Consider the following 21,847-nt stretch of genomic DNA (forward strand, 5'->3'; position numbering starts at 1 on the left):
AAGAGAAAACAGACCCATAATTCACTGGTTTTCAGGCTAACCACATCATCCAAAAATATCAGCACAAAATAAAGGAACGTAAGAAACCATTTCAAAGATACTTTTGGGTTCTTTCTGAGATTTCTTGATGCACCTATGAGCTGTTGGTGCTTTACTTTCAGCTGACAAAAGGTCGGTTTGAGGTCGGACTCGATTTTTTAGAATCAATGAGAAATGACTGAAAATGAAGTAACATCAACAGTCAAGAAAGTCTAGATCTCCAACATCACACAGCAAAAGCAAAATCTTAGGAAAGTAAAAAAAACAGTGTGTCAAGACTTTCTTCCTTGCAACAAATGATCTTATTAAGAGAGTTTTTCAATAACAAAATAAACTTAGGTTAGGAAAACGAATGTCTAGAATTCTTTTCTAAAATAAGAATTCTTAGCACAACCATTTTTCTGACCCTATTTGCAGTTTTTACGTTTCTATTTAAAGAACTTTTTGTCAAATTAAGAATGTTTGACTTATTCTGTAGGGACCTGTTTTTGCAGTGCAGTTTCAAGGAAAACTATGTTGTGGATTTAAATGGCATCAGCTTTGCTCTAAACTTTCTCTTCAGTTGCAGAGATGTTCCTGGCGGACAGCTTTGACACTACCCAACTTCTTAAACATGTTGGACTTCCGGTTTTAATAAAAGGTAAAACTCAAAGGTAAAAACCGGTTTGTTATGGGGGAAAGTAAGTGTGGTTCATCCTTTGGGTATTCTACTAAAATCCTTTGAACTACTGCCAAGATTTGTGTAAACGTCAGGAATATCTCTAATTTAGTTAAATTTGTTTTCCACTTGCATCAATAAATATTTGTTTAAACAGATCATTCACAATCTCTTTTCCCTCTTATAAGTAAATATGTGTGCGTATGTTTTAGTACATCAGGAAATGTCAACCCCTTTAGTTATAGTTATTACTGCTCAGTCACTTCTACACCTTTCATCTTATCTTTTAGAAGTTATCTAGCACCATTTAGCATTTTTCTGGATTCTTAAACCCACTGAACTTATCTAGTGGCACACCCACACCTCTAACAAGAGCCAACCTTTTTTCTCCTTTAGTGAATGATAGCAAAAACTTTAATAAGAGCACCGACTGGGACATAAATGAATTGAATCAGTTGTTTGATGGTGCGTTGCCCAAACACAGTTTAAGCAACTTAAAACAAATAAAGAATTCAGTTTATGAATTTCATGATGATGGAATGAATGAATGAATGAATGTTTGAATGAATGAATGATGACTTAGTGACCTATGGCTTAGTGTGTAGAGGACCATACAAACATTCATAAGTTCTTCTACTGCAGCAACCTGAGGCCCTGGAGCCACATGCAGCTCTTCACTCCTTCCAATGACGTTCTTTGGGTCAGTAAGTTTTGTCATTGTTGATTAGATTTTGAAGCTGAGCAAACGATAGTAAAACCTTTAATCCACTGTCTAAGTGGTTTATTGTTAAAATGTTAAAGCATATATTCTTGTCCTACACTACACAACAGTGTCCAGTTGTTTAGAAGCAAAGTTCTTCAAGTGCATTTATATGCACTGTCTAGTTAAAAAAAAAAGAGTGTAAATCTAGGCCAACATTTTCATGTTTGTGTTAGATAGTCACATTGAAAAAAGGATGACGACACACCAAAACATAGTGTTTTTCTAAAAAAAACGCAATGTTTGAATTCTGGAATTTTCAACGGGAAGTCTTTTTGACACAGGCTGCATTTTATTTTGAAAGAAACTTTTATGTACAGCTTTTAATTACTTTGAATAATTAAAAGCTTTCTTTCATAAATGAGTAGATTAATGGCCATAAAAAGTGCAAGAAGGACTGGGTTTTGGTCTTGGAAGAAATTAGATTAAATGACTCTTTTAGTGGTAAAAGTTGCAGCCCCCTGGTCTGTTGTAATGTTTATTTCTTTTCATTTCCACAAATCAGCAATAACAAAAGACCTTGCACAGTTCTTACATGGGGAATAAAAGAAAATGTGTTTATCTGCCCCTTTGAAATTGGAAATTTGAATACATTTTAGAGTAGAAAGAAATACTATTATATATATATATATATATATATATATATATATATATATATATATATATATATATATATATATATATATATATATATTTTTTTTTTTTTAAAACGCCACTCTCACCCTCCGTGGGTGGTTTCTCCTCCAAGCTCGGGTCCTCTACCAGAGGCCTGGGAGCTTGAGGGTCCTGCGCAGTATCTTAGCTGTTCCTAGCACTGCGCTTTTCTGGACTGAGAGGTCTGAGGTCTTTCCAGGTATCTGTTGTAGCCACTCCTCCAGCTTGGGGGTTACTGCCCCGAGTGCTCCAATTACCACAAGCACCACTGTCACCTTCACTTTCCATGCTTTCTCATAAAAATATAAAGACCTTTAAAAAAAGGTTGTTTTTACAAAAAAATTGTATTTTAAAACTATTACATCCTTAAGTACACAAGACAAGAAAAGTTCTATTTACAAAATAAATGTGTGTTTTTTTTTAGTAGGTTTGGTGTTTCGTGTAAATATTAAGTGTTTGTTCAGTCACTGCAATTTGTACAAATTGAACTTACAAGCTGAAATAAAATAAACTATTTAAAGTGGAAGATCAATTGTCATTAAAATGACCAGAGTGAAAACACCTTTGCACTGCTGCCTTTTGTGGAGGCGACCTGATTCTTTCACCGGGTCCAAGTTTAATGGCCCGCGTTTGATGGCTTTGACCTGGTTTTTGCACGCAACCTGGTCTGAAGTCTGGCCTCAAAATGCAAAGTCTGCACCCCAGCATCGTTAAGTGTCTCGAGTCGCTACAGAAGGTGCTGTCCCAAAAGGAATTCATCTAATATAACACACCATAACCCAGAAAACGTGAAACTGATTTTTATTTCGCAAGCTGGTGAAATTCCCATCCACAGAACATGCTGCTCAGGTGCGGTTCAGCAAAATTCAGGTGTAGCAAACAGTGCGGGACTTGATGTCACAACAGCAGATTGCATTTCGACTGACTGGAAAGGCCTCAAGGGGGAGGAAAACAAATGCCTGGAAATTCTTTAATATTGTCGAGTCAAATGCCATTCGGGCAAAAAAAAAAAAAAACAGACTTACGTAAAAAGTTATAAAATATTTTATTTACATATAATTGCTTCATATATTTCCCCCAGCGGTATTAATCCAATCTCTTTGTCTGCAGAGCCCCCAAAAAACTTCACAGTAAAAATTATCAACCTGACCAAATTTCAGAATTTGTAATAAAATATGGCTCAATAGAAAGTTTCTGTCAGATTTTATGCAAAAAAAAAAAGAGGAAACAGCAAAAGTTACTATATAACATTAATTTTACACAGATGTACATTCATTCTTACGAAAAGATTTTAAAGGCACTTTATAGCAACCATGGCTTCATTGTTAGATAACGTCAACATTGTGCGTCACCTTTTGTTTCTCGTGGGCATCTAGGTCTCTGATTTCTGTTGGACATCAGCCCTTTATCCTGATGTAAACAACTGCTCTCGATGTTAGACATTTGTGAGCTTTATTGTGCTCCAGCTGCTCTCGGTGGTCATTACATAAGAACCTGCTCCTAAGCAACATTCATGACATGGCAAGTGAAAGAAGATATCCATCTTTAAGGCATACAGTGCTGGCTGTGCAGACATAAACATGGTTTCATACCAAGCTCCAGTATAACGTTGACTGCTGCAGTACGTGATACTTGAAACTTACACGGGAACTCATAACAAAATGACTGTGCACCATAGGTTGCACACATGTATACTATACAAGCTGAGATTCAGTACTTCTTTCCTTTATTTTCACTTTTCCTGCTCTTCTCTTGTCAATTTCAATCAGTTCACTTGCAAACCAAACAGCTCACGCCTCTACTTTGTCCTTTTTTTAAAAATTCTCTTTTCATTTTCAGTACAAGTCCTTCATGATTTCCTGCAGCAGGGGATGTAAGAACATGTCCACCTCAGTCTTCTTCAGCAGCTGGATGAGCTGGACGTGGTCTGTGACCATCTGACGGAGGTCCGTCATCTTCTGGAGCACCTTGGCGAACAGCTGCAGAGAGTCTGGGTGGTTTATTTTCAGATGCAGCTCCAGGGAGTGAAGCACTGTCTCCTGAAGCTGCTCGATGGGCTTCACGTTCAGCAGGCCCGGCCGGTCTGAACACATACAAAAAAACAAGAAAAAAGATCAGCGACACCTGTTGTTTCAACCTTTTCTGAGTTAATGAAGGGTGTAAGGACATAAAAGCTTCATTATTCATTTTTACTGGTAGAAAACATACAAATATGAGTCTGACTGACCTTTTCATTTTTTTTTGTTTATACCAAAGGTTATTATCTTCATTGCATAGTCACAATCACCTGGGTTAATAATTCACCAAGGTGTTGTATTCTAATCTTTTTCATGTTCAAAGTCAGGTTTTTATCAAGCTGCTACACACTAATAACCAATGCGTTATTAGGGTTTGTTGAGATATAAAGGAGTAGACGAGGTAAGAAAAATGCATAGGGTTTGTTTATCCACATGCATAAAAGTCTGAACTTATACCACCTGTTTAAAAAAAAAAGGTTAAGCTAATAATGAGTGGAAGCAGAACGGAAACTTGAAAGGTAATTGTCCTTGAATCAAATTAAATGCACCAGAAACGCACAGAAACCCACAGCTTTTTTTTTTGTGCCCTGTTGCAATGAATTGACTTGTGCTGAAAGTACACCTCTTATTCCTGTGACGTCCTACTTCATCTGATGCAATGGCTGTACAGAGTTCCCACGTAAAAATGATTCATTCACCTTTAGAGGTCCCTTGCTTACTTTTAAAGACGTTCCAAGTCTGCTCTCCAACGGATAAATTAGGTCAGGGTTGTGCGTTGATAGCACCCCATCATTTAGGGTTGTAACTTAAAGGAGTGTTTCACAATCTTGGCCCTCAGGCTCTCCTATCCCATTCATGTTTTATCACTATCAGGTTTTTGCTGAAAGCCTAAATGAGGGGTGTTGGAGCAGAAAAATGCATAGCGGGGGAGGAGGGGGGATTGACAAATACAGACTGGAGCAGTAGTTGCTAAATACCAGCTCTACCACACTCGGCCACATATATTTAACATTTTACACACCACAGAGAATTTTCCATCCATCCATCCATCCATCCATCCATCCATCCATCCATCCATCCATCCATCCATCCATCCATCCATCCATCCATCCATCCATCCATCCATCCATCCATCCATCCATCCATCCATCCACTGTCACTTCCTCCAGCACCTCCAAGGGGACAAGAGATGTAGTCTCTTAATCATATTCTGGGTCCTCCCAGGGATCTTCACCCAGTGGCACATGCCCAGGGAGGCGCCCAGGAGGCATCCACAACAGATGCCTGAGCCACCTCAGCTGGCTCTTCTCGATGTGGAGAAGCAGAGGCTCTGCTCCGAGCGCTGGATGACTGAGCTTTTCACCCTATCTCTAAGGGGGCACCCAGCCACCCTGCCGAGGAAGTTATAAAGTTATAAAACTGATGTTGTTGTGTATTTTCTGAGCACTGGCAGCTAACATAGCCCATCTGTGACTATTGATGACGTCATCGAGTTGTAGAAGTGACACCATTTTTCCATAACTCCCCGTTTGGAGAGCTAAATGTATGGGTGGGGAGAAACCAGACGGGTAGGGGAAGAACTCGGATTGAGCCTCAAACTCCTCCACCTGAGGTGGGAGCACCTCACCCACCAGGAGAGGGACAACTACCTTTCCCTTTATGAAAACCATGCCCTCAGACTTGGCAGACTTGTGCTGACCCTCATCCAAGCTGCTTCATACTCTGCTGTAAACCACCCCGATGCATGATGGAGGTCTTGGATCACCTGCAAATAGCAGAGAGGAAGTCCTGTGATCCCCAAACCAGACCCCCCCTGGTTCCCGGCTGCGCCTAGAAATTCTATCCGTAACAATAATGAACAGAACCGGTGATAGAGGACAGCCTTGCCGGAGTCCTCCATGCACTGGGAACCCTCCCTATCTGCCAGTCCAGAGGTACTGTCCCTATTGGCCACTCAAAGCTGCAGAGAGCTGTCAGTAAAGACAGTCCTACAGCATCTACAGCACTTGAGGAACTTAGGAAGCTCTTCAGTCATGGAGCTGTTCAACTCCCTCAGTGACTTTAGCTTGGGTGACGGACAGCCCCATCCCAAAGTTACCAAACCTAACAGGGTTCAGGAGATCCTCAAAGTATTCCTTCCACCTCCGTCGAAGTCAACAGCTCCCTGCCCACACCAAAGAAGGTGCAAGCAGAAAGCTACTTATATGAAATGTCCTACGGAGAACATACTCACCCCCACTGAGGATAATAACAGCCAGAAAGAGCGCCATGTCGCTGTCGTCCAGCTCCAGAGTGTTAAACTTCACGGAAAAGTCAAACTTTGGTTCCAACATTTGACAAAAAGGTTTCCTGAGACTTTTGAGGAACTCCCGCGTCATGAAAATCTGTCCATAAGAGATCAGGGTGCCATCTTTGTTCATCAGAGGAGACATCATCAGGATCAGGACTTCAATTACTCCATATTTCAGTAAAGTTACCTAGAAAAATGACATAGAACAAATTCTCATCCAACCAAACAAGATTATTTATCCTAGATTGGGAAGTACGAGTAGTTTTATAGTTATTCACTTTTTTTCTATGTAAGCACAATTTAAAGTTTACTTCTTTAGATTTTCACTTTGTCCAGCACGTAAAAGTAATACTTAATAAACAGATTTTACTTCTGACATGAAAGCAATCCTTCGACATTCAAGCAAAGTCAGAGCTAGTAATTAAGAGCGACTGTCTCACTTGATCGTTGAGGTCCAGGTTAACAAATCCCGGGATGCTTTTGGCGAACTCTGTCACTTCCCTCACTGCTTCTGCTGAGCGTGACTGGCAGCTGTAGAAGAAACGAAGCTCCACGCCATCCGGTGGTTCTGATCCAATGTTGCTGGCCATCCCGAAAACATTACAATCTGGACTTGAGAGGGCTCCAGCGATTCCAGAAACTGGAACCAGAAAAAAATGGACAAAAAATGCGGGATCAAAAATATGTGTATAGTAACTATGTATCCTTATCCAAGTCTTCTCAAAAATTAAATACAAGGGGGTCCCATATTAGATCTCTTAGCTGTTAAGAAGTGTATTGAGCGTTGATCTCCCTCTAAGTTTTAACTAACCACACAAAAACTACTATTTATGGTGTTTTACAGCAAAAAAAAATTCAAAAGCAAAATCATTCATTTTAATTATGAGATAAAGAAAACCCAAATTTGCTTAATTACATCAGCAGATCAAAAGCTTGAGGCAGCACATTGACAACTTTCATGGCATGCTGGGAAACAACAAAATCACAAATATAAATAAAATGCGGCAAAATATTTTAAATACAAGAATAACCACATATTTTATTTAATTTTATGCTAATTGAAAATGTCTTTTGGAATCAGATAAGATGTTTGTAAAATACATATTCCAAGAAATTACAAACAGTGGCAATGTAAATATTCTCAAAGTAGGACATTTTCTTTGTCCTTAAAATCTTGCCTGCAATTCTTTTTCCTTCTTTTGCATGTTAAAGGACTCATTTTTAGATTTAAAAACTAAATAAGAAAGGAAACATATTTTCTTAAAACAATCAGTCTTAGACATCTTTTTGTTTATTTGTGTAAATATCTAAAATTAAGATCAATAAGATTTTATAGCTTGTTTTAGGATTATAAATCTTGGGTAGATTAATCAAATTTGCACAGACTATCAAGAAAGATAGTAAGATAAACCACATGGGCGGCCGTGGTGCAGCGGTAGGGCGGTCAACTCATGATCGTATTATTGCATGTTCGATTCCCGCCTTGTGTCAAAGTGTCCTTGGGCAAGACACTGAACCCTACCTTGCCTCTAGTGGGAGGTTGGCGCCAGTGTTCGGCAGCAGAGTCGCCACCAGTGTGTGAATGTGTGTGTGACTGGGTCTGTAACTGTAAAGCGCTTTGGGCCTTGTAGGTACAAAAGCGCTATATAAGTATACGCCACATGCCTTCATTTGTAAACTTAAAACAAATATCTTCAAAGTATCTACCAACCTCCATGTCCAGCTGTGGCAATCTGCTGCTCCTGAAAAGATGTCTGCCCATTGTTGATTAACTGCTCTCCTTCCATAAGAGACTTAATGTCATGGATGACAAAAGGCTGCAAAAAGACCACAAATTTGAGAGACCATGGTGAGAAAAGTAAAAAGAAATATGAATTGGCGTGAACGAGGTCTTTTGAGGACCCGTGAGTCACAGAAATAATAGTCTTGGCTCATTAATCAGGCTTACAGGAGCTCACATTACAAATGTGTGCAATGGGAAAACCGTAAAAAAGCCTCTGCTGCTGAGGCAAATGAAAACATCACTTCTTTGTAAATTAAGCTTAACCGATTTAGCTCAGGCTAAAATGAAAAACCGAAAAAGACGTGCTCCGGCCTGAAAGATTCATTAAGTCTCAATTCTTCAAAAAGAAAATTAATAAGGGAAAGCCCAACTGCAGTTTACAGCCGGTATTTCGACCCGGTGTGTGAAATAAACAATTCTTTCATTTTCATGAAATTGTGCTCTGCCTGTGAAACTTTGTGGGCTCATCCATGTCGACAGCCTGTGAAGAAAGTCTCTTTATGTATGATTGTGATCTGCAATATTTTGATTAAAAGAAGAACATAAAACTGATTTACAAGACACTCTTTACAACTTTGATCTTTTTCTTTGAGAAATAAAAATTTTAAGTGCAATAATGTTGTTTACTGTGGCCTTTTATGATCTTCCTACAACAGTTGATGGCAAAAATATCTATAGTATTTAATGAGCTGTAGTCATCTCCCTTTTCAGTCAGTTTTTGTGGAGAACTGCAGGAGTTACAGACTGATTAAACTTCAACTCATATCAAGGCCTCGCATGTTCGGAAATGTAAATATTCAACGAAAGCTAAAATGATTGACTCCTAGTTTTGTTTTAGGAGGTCTGCTGTGGTTTAGTAAATAACTCAGGAGTGGCTCAAACAAAGAGATGATTCGGCGTCAACTGTCTGCCACCGCTGTCTGAACAGTCATAACAAGCAGACCAAAGTAATGCGCAGCAGCCTTGAGCACAGAAGGTGCTTCTATCATTCAATAATAAAACTATGATGACAAGACTTTACCATTATTAGTTTTTATTACAAAAATGTCCAAAAGTTTAATGAAGATGTTTTAAATTGAACTAAAAATGCCATATAATGAACAAATAATCTACTTTTTCTTTTCTTTTAAAATATTTTCTTTCTTTTAAAATACATCATATAAGAATCAGTTCATGTCGGTGTCAGTCAATTCTAGAAAGTCTACAAAAATACAAGCTGATGATGGCACAATGACATTAAACAATTGTCTAAGATGTTATCCCTAGATTTTTTTTATTTTGCAGCATACTTTTTATCTGCAGGATTTTGACTTAAAACTATCCAAATGATTAATTATCCTTCAAAGCAGAAGTGAGAAAATACAATTCTCAAAAAGTAATAAAAGTTAAAAAACTTGCGCCACGTTGCTGAATTTAAATACTTCCACATAAATCTGCTACAAAATTTCTATTTTTGAAATATGTATTCTAGAAATGTGAAGAATGACTCTCTGAAGGCCAAATAAACTATAGTGCAAACATTTAATGGTAATATTTAGTGATGTATATTTTATTTTTGACTGATTATGATAAAAGTCTAACAAATTAGTCAAAATCTTCGAAAAGCTAAGGAACCGTTTAAAAAAAATCCAATAACCAAAAATGAAACCAATCACTAAAATTTTGCTGCAAAGCAATCATATTAATGTATAATTTTTATAAATTTTAAACAAACAAACAAACAAAAAAAAGACCAAACAGCAGTGACCCCTTTATTTGCTTCCATACTGAGGGGAACATTTAAAGCTCCACTTCAATCATCTATTGTAAAAGTGTTTTTACTTAGGATTGTGTCGTTTTTTAAATTTGGTGTTGTTTTCTAGGACACGGTTTCTGCAGAGCGGCAGGAGTTCATAAGAAATTCACCTCTTAGGTGTTTTGGTGCAACGCAAGCCTGCACTCATTTCCCACAATCCCTTTGTCTACAAATTCTCCTGCTAGCTTACAGCCCCCCCCCCCCCCCCCCCCCCCCCCCCCAGCTAACATTAGCATTTTAGAGCTATCCAGCCAAACAGTTATGAGCCAGATGTCAGCTCAGACAAGGAAAACAAAGAGGTACATGGATCTAGTTGCCTATAAATGGATGCATCAAAATGGAGCGGAGCAGGAAGCTTTGCCTGCTGACTGTAGTTTTTATACGCAACAGCTACAAGCTTTTTCAAACAGCTTTTTGTTTTTTTTTTGGTCTGCTCCTGATTTACTTAGAAATGCAGTTTTCCTCTTAATGATCTTCATATTTGTCCTCCATCATGGGAAAAATGCTACAAGAACATGTTAAAAATAACTCAAAAACACAATGTTCTTTGGAATGGGACTTTAAAGCTCTTTATCTGATTTTTCAGTAGAGAACTTTTTTGCCCAATAATAGAAGTAAAAAAACCTGACAGGAAAGCACAACAGGTCTGACTGCTCACATGGGGCTAAAGATACAAAATAAACAGAACACGTAGAGAAATGTGCAGATAGGAGGTGTTACAACTTTAACTGACGACTCAACATCAAGTTAGGTCCAATATTAAAGCTCTCTTTTCCTATGAATCATTTAACAAACTCTGAAATCCTTTGCCTTAAATTATAATTTTTTTTTTTTTTTACTGTTGGCTACATGATGACAAAAAGTGAAACTGAAGTGTTTCGTCCTACCACGTTGTCTCCGGATTTCCCAGAAAGGATGGCCCTGGCCTTGGCCTTGGTGAGGGGGAAGTATTTCAGATAGGCCTCGTACAGATGTCGAGCCAGAGCCCTCAGATCTGCTGCCTCTGGGTGCATGTGCTCCATGTCAGATGAGAACTCGGCCAGCAGCTTCTCCTTTTCTGCTTGGGGCATTCGGCCAAAACGGATGGCTGGGAAAGGAAATAGAGATGTTTACAGAAACATCTCTTAAAGACCAGATTTTTGACAAATTTACAGAAGACAAAACTTTATTTACTCCCTACTTCCTTTCATGAGTTATCTTAATACTACAATGAGGTGCACGGCTTCATTACACTGCACATAGTTGCAAAGTCTGATAATAAGAAACACTCCTGTGGAAGCAACCAGTTCAGAAAGTACCAAGTGGTTTATGTATAAAGTGCCAGTTCAGTTCCAATTTATTTCAGATTATTCCAATAAACACCTTCCTTAAATAGTCTGATCATCTTTTGATCTATTGTAAAAATTTTCCCAGTTGTTCCAGTATTATAAACTAAAACTAAAAAACTGTGTTGTTTTCTAGGACATAGTTTCTGCAGAGCAGCAGGAGTTCATTAAAAAGACTGTTGTTGGCGTAGAGTAAGCCTGCCCCCTTCCCCTCTTCCATCTTTTTTCATGCTCTCCCACTAGCTTACAGCCACTCACAACCTAACCATACCGATGCAACAAAAATGGCGTACTATGCTGGAGCTATCCAGCTGTACAGTTTTGAGCCAGATGCCAGCACAGACGAGGAAAACAGCAAATAAGCCCATTTTCTAATGGTGTTTTTTCATCTGCTCCGGATTCACAACGATTTGAATAAAGAAATAGTCAGAAATACAATTTTTAGCGTAAATTTCTCTATATTAGCCTTCCATTATTACTATAATGCCACAAGAACATGTTAAAAACACCAAATTCCTTTTTTTTTTAATTGCAGTGGGTCTTTAAGCCTCAAGGAAACTATTTTAATTGTTTTCATTTAGTTTTGGTAAGAAGAATCATGCATCATTTTTTAATCCATTATTGAATTATTTAATTCCTAATCAAGAAAATATTTTAATACAAAATGCTTGAAAACCAATGTTTGTATGAAATTAGCAGGAATTAAACAAAAGTTTTACAAAATGAAAAAAACACAATTTGTGGTCAAAACATAGTGGTTGTCTCGTAGTCATTCGCTGAACGGCTGTGGAAAGCCACAAATTTGCGTATACATCTAGCAAAAATTACGCACAACTGTGTATGATTTACGTAATAATTGCACATAAACTACATAAAATAAACGTACACTGAGCAATCCTCAACCGGCAAAAAATTTTGAACAGCTCCAAACTGAATTTACATAAAAGAGCTGCGATCGACATCTGCGCACATTGACGAACAAGGAACGCAAGAAACACTCATGAATTACATGTATCATGCATGTATCACGAAAGACTGAAATGTCTTTCGTTGAAAAACGTACGCAAAATGTACATAATGGCTGTGTGACACGGCCTTAACAAAAAAATGATCGCTAATCGCTACTTTTTAGGAAAACAAAGAAATGTTTAGTTCGTGGTCTAAATCAAAAATATACTGCATTGGCTCAAACGTGTCTTTAATTTCTGTGCACTGTTTCGTACAGAATTCCAAATTAAAGAAAGGCGTTGAGTTGCCGTGCAGACGCGTCTGATCCTTGCATGTTTGGAGGCTGCACCTTGCAGTCAATGAGCAGACGGATGAGGCAAAGACCCTGCGAGCCTCTGCAAACCAGCCTCACTGCCAAAGCTATTCACCTGCAGAATATTTCCACTGTCAGGACCACGTGAAAAATGCCGTTTTTTTTAGGTGTGTCTCGTGACGCACTAGTAGATTTCATTCACCTCTTCAACATGTTGGCAGCAATACTTTCACAGCTCATTGAAAGCTCTCTGTTTACAGGTCTTGCATATGACACAAGTGGCCAAAACTACACAAGACAGTCAGACTGCCATTCATTTATAGAAGATGGACTTTGGTTTTCCTGAAACTACATACCAAATAGATGGATTGAATAGATTTTAGTTAAAACATAATCATAGTCAATGATTGTATATAAAAAAAAAGATTTGTCTGTTTGATCTTGAGAGGTTTTCTATTTTTTGAAACCAAAAGTGTTTGTGACAGCTGTGTTTCCATAAATTAGGCCCTTTGACTCTTTCATTAAAGTTCAAACTGTTCTTGATTCTTGGTTGACCCGGGTGAGAAAAAGGCAAAAAGAAAAGCGCATGCTAAGGTGTGACAGAGCCAAACCACTTCACGTGGGTGGAAGTCATCAATTACCGCTCCCTCTCATTTAAACCTCCATTCCGCCTTTACTGCGCTGTAAGTGATTGTGTAATATTAATTACGCAATCACGGCTTCACCTTACACAAATTAATCTACCTCCAAACTGGCCCCTCCACTTTTTGGGCAACGAGCCTGCAGCTGTGACACAGCACGACGGAAAAATGAGTTGAGTTGCATGCAGCCTGAGATCGCTGATAACCTGCACGAGGAACATTTTAGAATACAATTCCATCAAAACGATGTGAGGGGGAAGTGGAGACGTCTGTCACTGCTTTGACTCTAAAGAAAATTCAGTTTGTAGATTCAAGTTGCAAACTTTTCTTGATAAAGGAACTGGGAAGATGCTGCTGAGAGTCCCTCTTTGGTCCAGTACCCATAAAGCTAAAACAATGGTGGTATTTAGAACCATATTTTCCAAGTCTACCCTTAATGACAGACACTAAAGGTGGGACATACCTGTAGCTGCATGTATGGTATAAAAAGAGGTCTGTGCACGGGCAGTTGCACTATTAATTGTCCAAAGAAAAACATGAGAAAAAAATAGTTTGAGAGCCACAATTGCTGTGGTTTTTCTTTTAACGTAGGGGCCAGTAAATTCCCAGAAATGGCTTTAATTCACTTTTCAAGCCTGTAACTTTTAAAACCAAGATAATATTTTTGGCAAAATAAAAACACAATTTAAGAAAAGAATAAATCAAAGGTCCTGCGACAGATTGGCGACCTGTCCCAGTTGTACCTCCCCTTTTGCTCAACAGTAGGCGGGACAGGCTCCAGCAACCCTGTGACCCCGAAAGTGGGTTAAGAAAATGGATGGATGGAATAAATCAAAAGAAAGAAATAGGATGATAAAAAGCTAACTGACTGTCAGTTGGGTTATAGACAACAAAAATTGAAGAATGAAGTAATGTCCATGCACCGATAACAAAGAATAGAAGGTGCCTTCCAAAGAATATGGTTGACAAATGACTATTTACAATAGATAATAGTTTGACAAGTTGCTTGCTAAACACCCATGATTTATGAATAAATAACAACAAGATCAAATGTGACTAAGCATGAAGTACAGTACCCTCATATGGCTTAACTTGCAGTTTGTCTCAATTTTCAAAAACTTTATTGGTATTTTATTGATTAACATCCCACCAATGTATTTCCCAGGAGTTGCTTTTCTTAAACATGCAGGTTTGCACTGAAGTTCACCATTTCTCTGTTGCATAAGGTCTGTGACATCATCCACTTTTTTTTCTGTCTGAAAACACGTTGGCTTGTGGAATGGGGAGGTTAGAAATATTACATATCAATCAAGCTCAAAAACTGAAAGAAACCAGAAGTTGTTCCACCCCAATGGCTTCAACAAAACTAACAAAGGAGTCGGGGAGATTATAATCAAGCACAACCAGTGTACACAGTCACGAGGTCTGTGCTGAAATACACTACAGGAGGTGGAGTCGGTCAGGCTTCAGCGAGCAACAATGCCTAACAAAACAAAACCCTCTGTTGATGAACAGTGTTGGGGCGAGGGAAAAGATTTTACTATAAAGAAGATGATTTTTCTTCTATTGTTGGAGCGAGTAAAAAGCTGTCATCCAAAATTCTGCCTTGAATTTTTCTAGTGAATAACCAAACATGCTTCAAACAAAACGAGCAGTGAGTTCAAAGAAGCTCAAATAAATAAAAAAATAAATGCAATTTTATGTCCGTAATAAGCACATAACAAATGTTAAAAACTAAATTAAAAAGACGGGGTTATATTTAATAACAAAGTAAACATACAGTTGATTAAATTTAAATGTTGATATCAGTTTGTTTAATTTTATTTAATTGAATTAAATTTTGAATTAATTGAATAAAATGTTGTTTAATTTAATTTTGTTTAATTGTTTAATTTTTTTAGATATAAATTATTTCGTGACAAAGCTGCATAGAATAAAAGGTAAACTAGGTACACAATATTAAATTGAGTGAAAATAAAATTCCTAATATTTATATTAAATACAATTATGAACCAAAAATATCTTTAAAGTGTTTAAGCGATGTATTTATTTTTTTACCCCTGGTGTTCATATTAGGTATCTGTGTTTTGTCCTTTACCAAAGCTGCATTCTGGAACCAATATCTGAGCTGATTTCATGGCAAAAATCTTATTAGTACACACAACTGATGTTAAAATCGAATGTAGCAAATGATTGATGAAATCGTCTGTGCAAGTCAAAACATCTAGGCCAATATTGATACAGCTAATTTGATTAATCATGATGCATTTTCATGTAAAAGGATTTTGGTTTTCCTTGGAATCCAGTTTTATTCATAAGGATACTAACTAACTAAATACAGTGATTGAAATAAAATTAATGGAAAAATCCTTCCTCGCACAGAGTTGAGTTCGTACCGAGCATTTAAATAGAGTTATCTCATGCAGAATAAAGCCATAAACAAAAAAAGTTTCTATTTGATGGACAACAAATTTGTATTTAGATCGTGCTAATGGGAGGGAAGTACAGTTAAAGCTCTGATAACGTCTTGAGAGCGAAAAAAACAACAACAAAGACACCACACAAGGCGATGTGCTACATGTACACCACACCCCATAGTGTAAAGAGGCAGGTGTGTGGTCAGAAGTGTGTGTGCTGTTCTCAGAGGACCTAAGAGGCAGAGCAGTTGTTCTGTAAATGTTTCCTAGACCACAACTTCAAAGTTGTGTTTTTTTTAACCTGCATCTGCTTATTTCTGGTGAGCATGAGTGTGGGGTTTTGTTCCTGTCAAGAGCATATAGGTGTGACAATTATGACACTCAAATGCTGAGAAACTTTGACTTTTTTTTTTTCTCAGACCGACGGTTATTGTTTTACTTTAGGACGTGAGATTGCTTTACGCAAGAAGAACAAACACACAAAAACAGAATCTGCACATGAGGAGCAACAACAGCATCTTACCGTTATGCGACATGCCGACGTTGAGGCACTTCTGGAAACGACAGTATTGGCATTTGTTGCGGGACTTCTTGTGAATGCGACAGTGAAGGTCGCAGTGATCGTACACCAACTTTAACCTAATAGTGCGCCTGAAGAAACCCTACAAAGGAGAAAAAAGAAAAATGGTCACTATAGATGCAATTCAACTTTTTTTTTACACTCTTGCAACTCAAAAGATTTGCTTTTAGAACCCTGTTCGTTCTCCATCAGCACTCTGCAAAGCAATGTCTGAATCTCATAAGAAATGAATAAAAAAAGTCCAGATTTTATTTTTAATTATGAATCCATCTCAAGCAAAGTGTGGTAAATGAAAGCAGATTACTTTTGGGTGGAACTGCACATGAGTGAAGTTGACTTTAGGACCAAGAAGCCATAAGATTGTTACTTATCGCAGCCATTAGCTCTGTATACACGGTCAAACTCCTAATGAACACATGCAGGTACACTCTTTTTCTTTTTTTTTGATGACTGCGCCGTCTGAGCTGATTGTAGAATCTAATCACCACAACCTATTGAAGCCTAAATATAAATAAAGACTTAAAAGGGAATTGCATAAACATTCCCACCTGAACTCTGTATTTCTTTTATGTTCAACCTTTTTTTTTTTTGCAGACATATATAAATATATTTTTCAAATTGTAGGTTATTTACAGAAGGAGGAAGTTAAAGAGGGTCAAGGCTCCTCCTCATTAAAGAATGTTTTTCTGTTTTAAAACAATTCAGGGATTGCCTGCTTGGCTGACCCCTCTCTTCTGGTGAGTCTCCCCTGAGACGTGAGCAGAACAATAACCACTGTATTCCCCGTACCTTACTGTGTACAGCCTTTGAAGATACAGTACGAGGAGACTTGAAAACAGAAACTCCTTCAACTGCAGCTACCAAAATAGTGGAAAAAAGGCACAGTTTGTTACTCTCTTTGTTGTCAATTATTTGTACTTGGGAATGTATAAAGATTTCTTCCAATAGGTTTGAAAATTTGACTTTTTTTTTTACTGAAAAATACACTTTTTTGTGTATTTTGTGTGTCTTCTGTGTCTTTTGTGACCAAAAACATTTGGCGGTTAGCAGTTGAAGCGACGAAAGCTCTTCTTTTTATACCATTTTTCAAATTTGTTTAGTGCTTAAAAATGTGTTTTGGGGAAAAATTCTGCAAATATTATGTCAGTAAATGTGAGTCTCAAGAATTATGAGATCATGTGTTGTTGCCTCTTTGTAATCATATTAAAAAAAAACTGGAATGTCACTGATCTTTGAATAGAAATGGAATTCTAGGTAAAAACACAGATAGATATTTTAAGACAACTCTGTCACTTTTAATATCAAATATAAGTTTGTGACATTTTTGAGACACAACAGAAAATCCTTTGATTCAGGTGAAGACTCTGACAGATTGAACTTTTTTCTGTTAATCATAGTGAACTTTAAAACAGATTTCTCCAAAAAAGTCACTTACACTTAATATTTAGGAATTTTTTCATCTCTTAGTAATTTGAATAAATCCATTTAGTAAAAGTTGCACTGAGAAAAAAAGCCTTCCAGTTCATTCACTTTTCTAAATTTTCTTTCTTTTTTAAAAATGAATGAAAGAAAATAGAGTTGATATAATATAGAATATTTCAATCATTATGCTTTTAGTTGGATGATTAGATCTTGCAACTAACTGAAACGCATCTTCAAAAGTGTTAAATTACTTAAGACATATAACAAAAAAAAACAAAAAAAAAAAAATAAAACAAAAAGACATAACAAATAGCTTATTAAATGTGAGTATGGTCAAACATGCACCCTAAACTTGAACGCTCTATGACAACTTTAAAATGATAAAGTATGTCAAAAATACTTTTAACGCTGCTTTAAGAAAAAAGAGAGTATCTATTAGACACTAAGTTCTTTATAAAGTTAGCCTTCTTTTGGTAAATGCTGCCTTATGGAAGAAATGATTGGACTTAATAGTATTACAATATTCAATCTGCTGCAGGTTTGGTCTTTTATGAAGAAGAAAAAAGACACCTTCTTCCAATAAATAATTATGGCATGAATGTTTAATTGGACTGTGGTTTATATTGCTAAATTCCTCGATGGCTACTCACTAAAGTGAAGCTTCAGCACAATTTCAATCAGGAAGATCCAACTCATTTACAGATGTCCTGGGTTGTTCCGTCACTCGTCCTTAGCAATTAGCCCTTCACTTTTAAACGAATTGCTTTCTTCTCAGCCAATCATAGTCATATTTTTGTAAATTCATGATTGTGTGTCTCTCTCCCTGCTTTCTAGATGGTCCCCCGGCCCTCCTCCATCCTAGGAGAGATGCTTTGGAATGGTTTGGCCTCTGACCACCATCAGCGTCTAGGCTCTAAGGTCAGAGTTCAACCTAAGCACGGATCACCCCAGAGCCTCACCGCTAAAGAATAAGGACATTATTAATTTATATTTTCCTCTTTATTTGTACTATTCCAAAAATAAGATTTTACTCCACACATACATTTCTAAGCCCTAATTAAACAGACATTGTACTTTTCTTATCATTGCTTTTATGATGCGTTGTTTTATCCTAAAATGAAATAAAAGGAATTCAGTTCTTTATCTGTAGTCTACTTAATGTAGACTGCTAAGATATTTCTGCTGCAAGAAGATCTTGGTTGTAAAAACAGCTTTTGTATTGGCAAATACAGAATATTTGTTACATGTTCATGCTGGTTGAACATCATCTCACTTATGCTAAGAGACCAGTGACAGTTTCTAGCTCACCTTCCTATATTGACCTAAAATTTCAAAGACGATAAAAATGTGCCTGAAACCTAACCCACACTCGATTAGATACTTCAGCTCAAGAAGACAGGTGATACAGAGAGGGAAATAGTCGTTTAAGGGTTTGATGGTACGCCCACTATAAGACTCATGTCTATTTTCTGCCCTCACTGAATGGAAAATGCTTGGTGCTTGTGGTTAGAGTGCAAGACATCAAAAAGATAAAACGTGCAGGCTTCTCTCCTACCAATATACAATTATTCATTCCGCCAACATGTTTAAACTGCAAGTTACAGAGTGGTAGAAAATAACTTACAGGTTTCAACCAGGCAGTTAAACCTTTCCTAGAACTTTTAGAGAAAATCATTATCATTGTCAAGTCCTTCATGTACTTTTTCTGTTTTCCATGATGCTTTTTGCAATAAAAGGTATATATGAGCATCAAAACATTTGTTTTTGGACAAGCACAAGTAAGAAAATAAAACATTTTTGTGGTGATGTAAGTTTCATCGTTGCTGTCAGGCCTACCTTACAGCCCTCGCAGGCATGAACGCCATAGTGAAACCCTGAGGCTTTGTCCCCACACACTCTACACTCGATGTTCAACGATGATGATGGCGTGTCTTCTGGCAGCTTGGAGAACACGGGGCTGTCCGAGTACTGAGGGGGTGAATCTGGCTCCAACTTGACTGAACCTGAATGGCAACACCATATCAGACAAGTAGAAGAAAACCAAACCTTTTAGGTTCTTTTCAAAATCGTAATCACAACAGCAGAATGCTGCATAAATTACTTCTGAAACTACGTACACACCAGGCATAGACAGGCTTTCTTGATTTTTAGCCAGTGTTCGCACTGGACTGTCGCAACCTGATACAAGCGCTTGCACTCATGGTTGGGAGAAGCTTGGTGTGACATGTCAAAGCGGTAGAAATCTTTTAAATCTTGCTCCAGGCTTTTACTTTCACAACTCTATTCCAATATAAGAAAGACCTGGTGACATAGAATTTGGGCATAAACCGCAATCATTCATTTCTTCTCCGTTAAAATATTCTACCGGTTCTGTGTTTTGCAAATGACACTACCCATAGATCACTACCAAATCCAAGTGCTCAAAGTTCAACAGCGTCGGCGGGGATGCTCCTGGTCCGGGGGTCTCCCCCTCTCTCCTGGTGTGGCTGGTTGGGCTGGGGAGGATCTGGTTCCCCTAACGATCGCATGGTTCACTTTGGCAGCGTGCATGTTTCTCCACCCCCACTTGCACGTGCCCACTGGCACACTGCTCCCTTTCTGCTTTATCCCTCCTAGCCCACAGTGTATTGATGGACCGATATCTTCTGCTTAACTTAGTGTCACAGTTTCACATTTGGATGTAATATTTGCCTTTCTGCAGATCTAGCATACACGTTTCACAGTTAAAAATCATGACCTATTCAAATTAGCAACTCTGCGCTTGTATCCCCTCACCATCTCCCCCTCCCTTTTTATTTCTTTTTCCTCTACCCCCCCCCCCTCCCACACACACACTCTTTCCCCTCTCCCTTCCCTTTAGTAAAAGGAATATGCATAAATACTTAAAACACAAAATGTAACAAATATATAAAAAATAATAATAAAACAAAAAACAAAAAGGGATTCATACAAATTTACACCCTGGTTATCCCAAGATTCATAACCTCTTTTTGTAATAGTAAAAACTGTCCAACACAAAAGGCCTTCAGCTCTCCTCTGTTTACTCAGTTGTTGGACAGAACAAGTAAAAAAAAAAAAAAAAAGTTCAACAGCGTGTGTTCCATTCTTTATGTAGAGCCTGAAACCTGACTTAAAAACTTGCATAGCTATGCGTGAACGCAAGAGTTTTGAATGCGGCATTAATGCATTCACATAGACTTTCTACAGGGAGCGGTCCCTCAAACGTGCATTTCCGAGCCCGGTGTGAACGTAGCATAAAAGTTGAAAACACATTTTACGGAGGATCAACAGACCGTACTTACTGTGGGTGTCTAGTTCTGTCCTGTAGCTGTGCAAGTTTGTATAGTCCATGTTGGTCAGGTGGTCCTCGCTCTGTGGCGGACTAGGGTCGTAGGCCATGCCAGTGGACGACATCGAAGACACAAGTGGGGGAGACAAGGAGGAAGGTATGGAAGAGGAGGAAATGGAAGCGTAGTCTGATGTGGACAAATGTTTCATGTCAAGGCAGTGGGAGCTGTCGTTGAACTCTGGCAGGTCCACGGTGCTCAGACTAAAACCAACAGGCCAAGCAAGGAGCTGCTGGGTGTCCACCATGTCTGCAGCACAGAGGGAGAGAAAAGGAGGTGTTCACTGATGCAATATGAAAATGCAAAGCTGGCAAATGATATTTTATCAAGTGCCGACGTTAAGTGGCCTTGGTTAAGGAAAACACAGCCCCTGAGGAGGAGAGGAAGGGGAGAAGCTTAAAAGTGAGGAGGATGGGATAAATAAAAAAAACAAAAAACAAGACTAAGTGAAAGGGAGAGCAAAAAATGACAATGCAAACATGTTCTCGTGCCTCTTGCAGTATTCCACTGACCGTTAATCATTAAATGTGTGCAAAGAAAAGTTCAAAACACACACCCTCCCATACAAACACCAAGAGGAGGACCCGTGGTCCTCACGCCCAGTCCTGCAGTCTGCCTGTTATCTAGCAAACAGGGAGGCAGATTGTGTCACAGGGAGTACAAGACGAACTCTGGCACTGAGGATCGTCTCTCCTGCTCAAAACACCACCTTCCTCTGATGCTGTTTGGGTGGCTGGTGTCTGATTGCCTAACCAAAGGACACAGAAATCAGTCCAAGGATGCAGGACTGAGTTTTACAAACTGCAGTCTTTGCGGCGCAAAACATACAAGTACTGAAGTAAGAATAAAAAAAGAAC

The 21,847-nt window shown here is 38.2% G+C and overlaps 1 protein-coding gene across 2 annotated transcripts in view; it reads right to left on the reverse strand.

The window, feature by feature from the left end:
* Positions 1-3,137: 3,137 nt before the first annotated feature.
* pparg (peroxisome proliferator-activated receptor gamma) overlaps positions 3,138-21,847 on the reverse strand; it is a 40,049-nt gene continuing 21,339 nt past the window's right edge. Inside the window, exons 2-9 of one of the 2 annotated variants that reach the window (XM_023954653.2) lie at positions 20,946-21,239; positions 19,480-19,646; positions 16,165-16,303; positions 10,885-11,084; positions 8,131-8,236; positions 6,860-7,059; positions 6,363-6,606; positions 3,138-4,194 (exon numbers count right to left, since the gene is read on the reverse strand). In XM_023954653.2, coding sequence (XP_023810421.1) covers positions 3,947-4,194; positions 6,363-6,606; positions 6,860-7,059; positions 8,131-8,236; positions 10,885-11,084; positions 16,165-16,303; positions 19,480-19,646; positions 20,946-21,237 — 1,596 coding nt within the window. In that variant the 5' untranslated portion in view covers positions 21,238-21,239 and the 3' untranslated portion in view covers positions 3,138-3,946. 2 annotated transcript variants of the gene reach the window in all.

The sequence above is a fragment of the Oryzias latipes genome, chromosome 5 (genome assembly GCF_053564925.1).
Source record: "Oryzias latipes strain Hd-rR chromosome 5, Olatipes_Hd-rR_3.1".
NCBI classification, from domain to species: Eukaryota; Metazoa; Chordata; class Actinopteri; order Beloniformes; family Adrianichthyidae; genus Oryzias; species Oryzias latipes.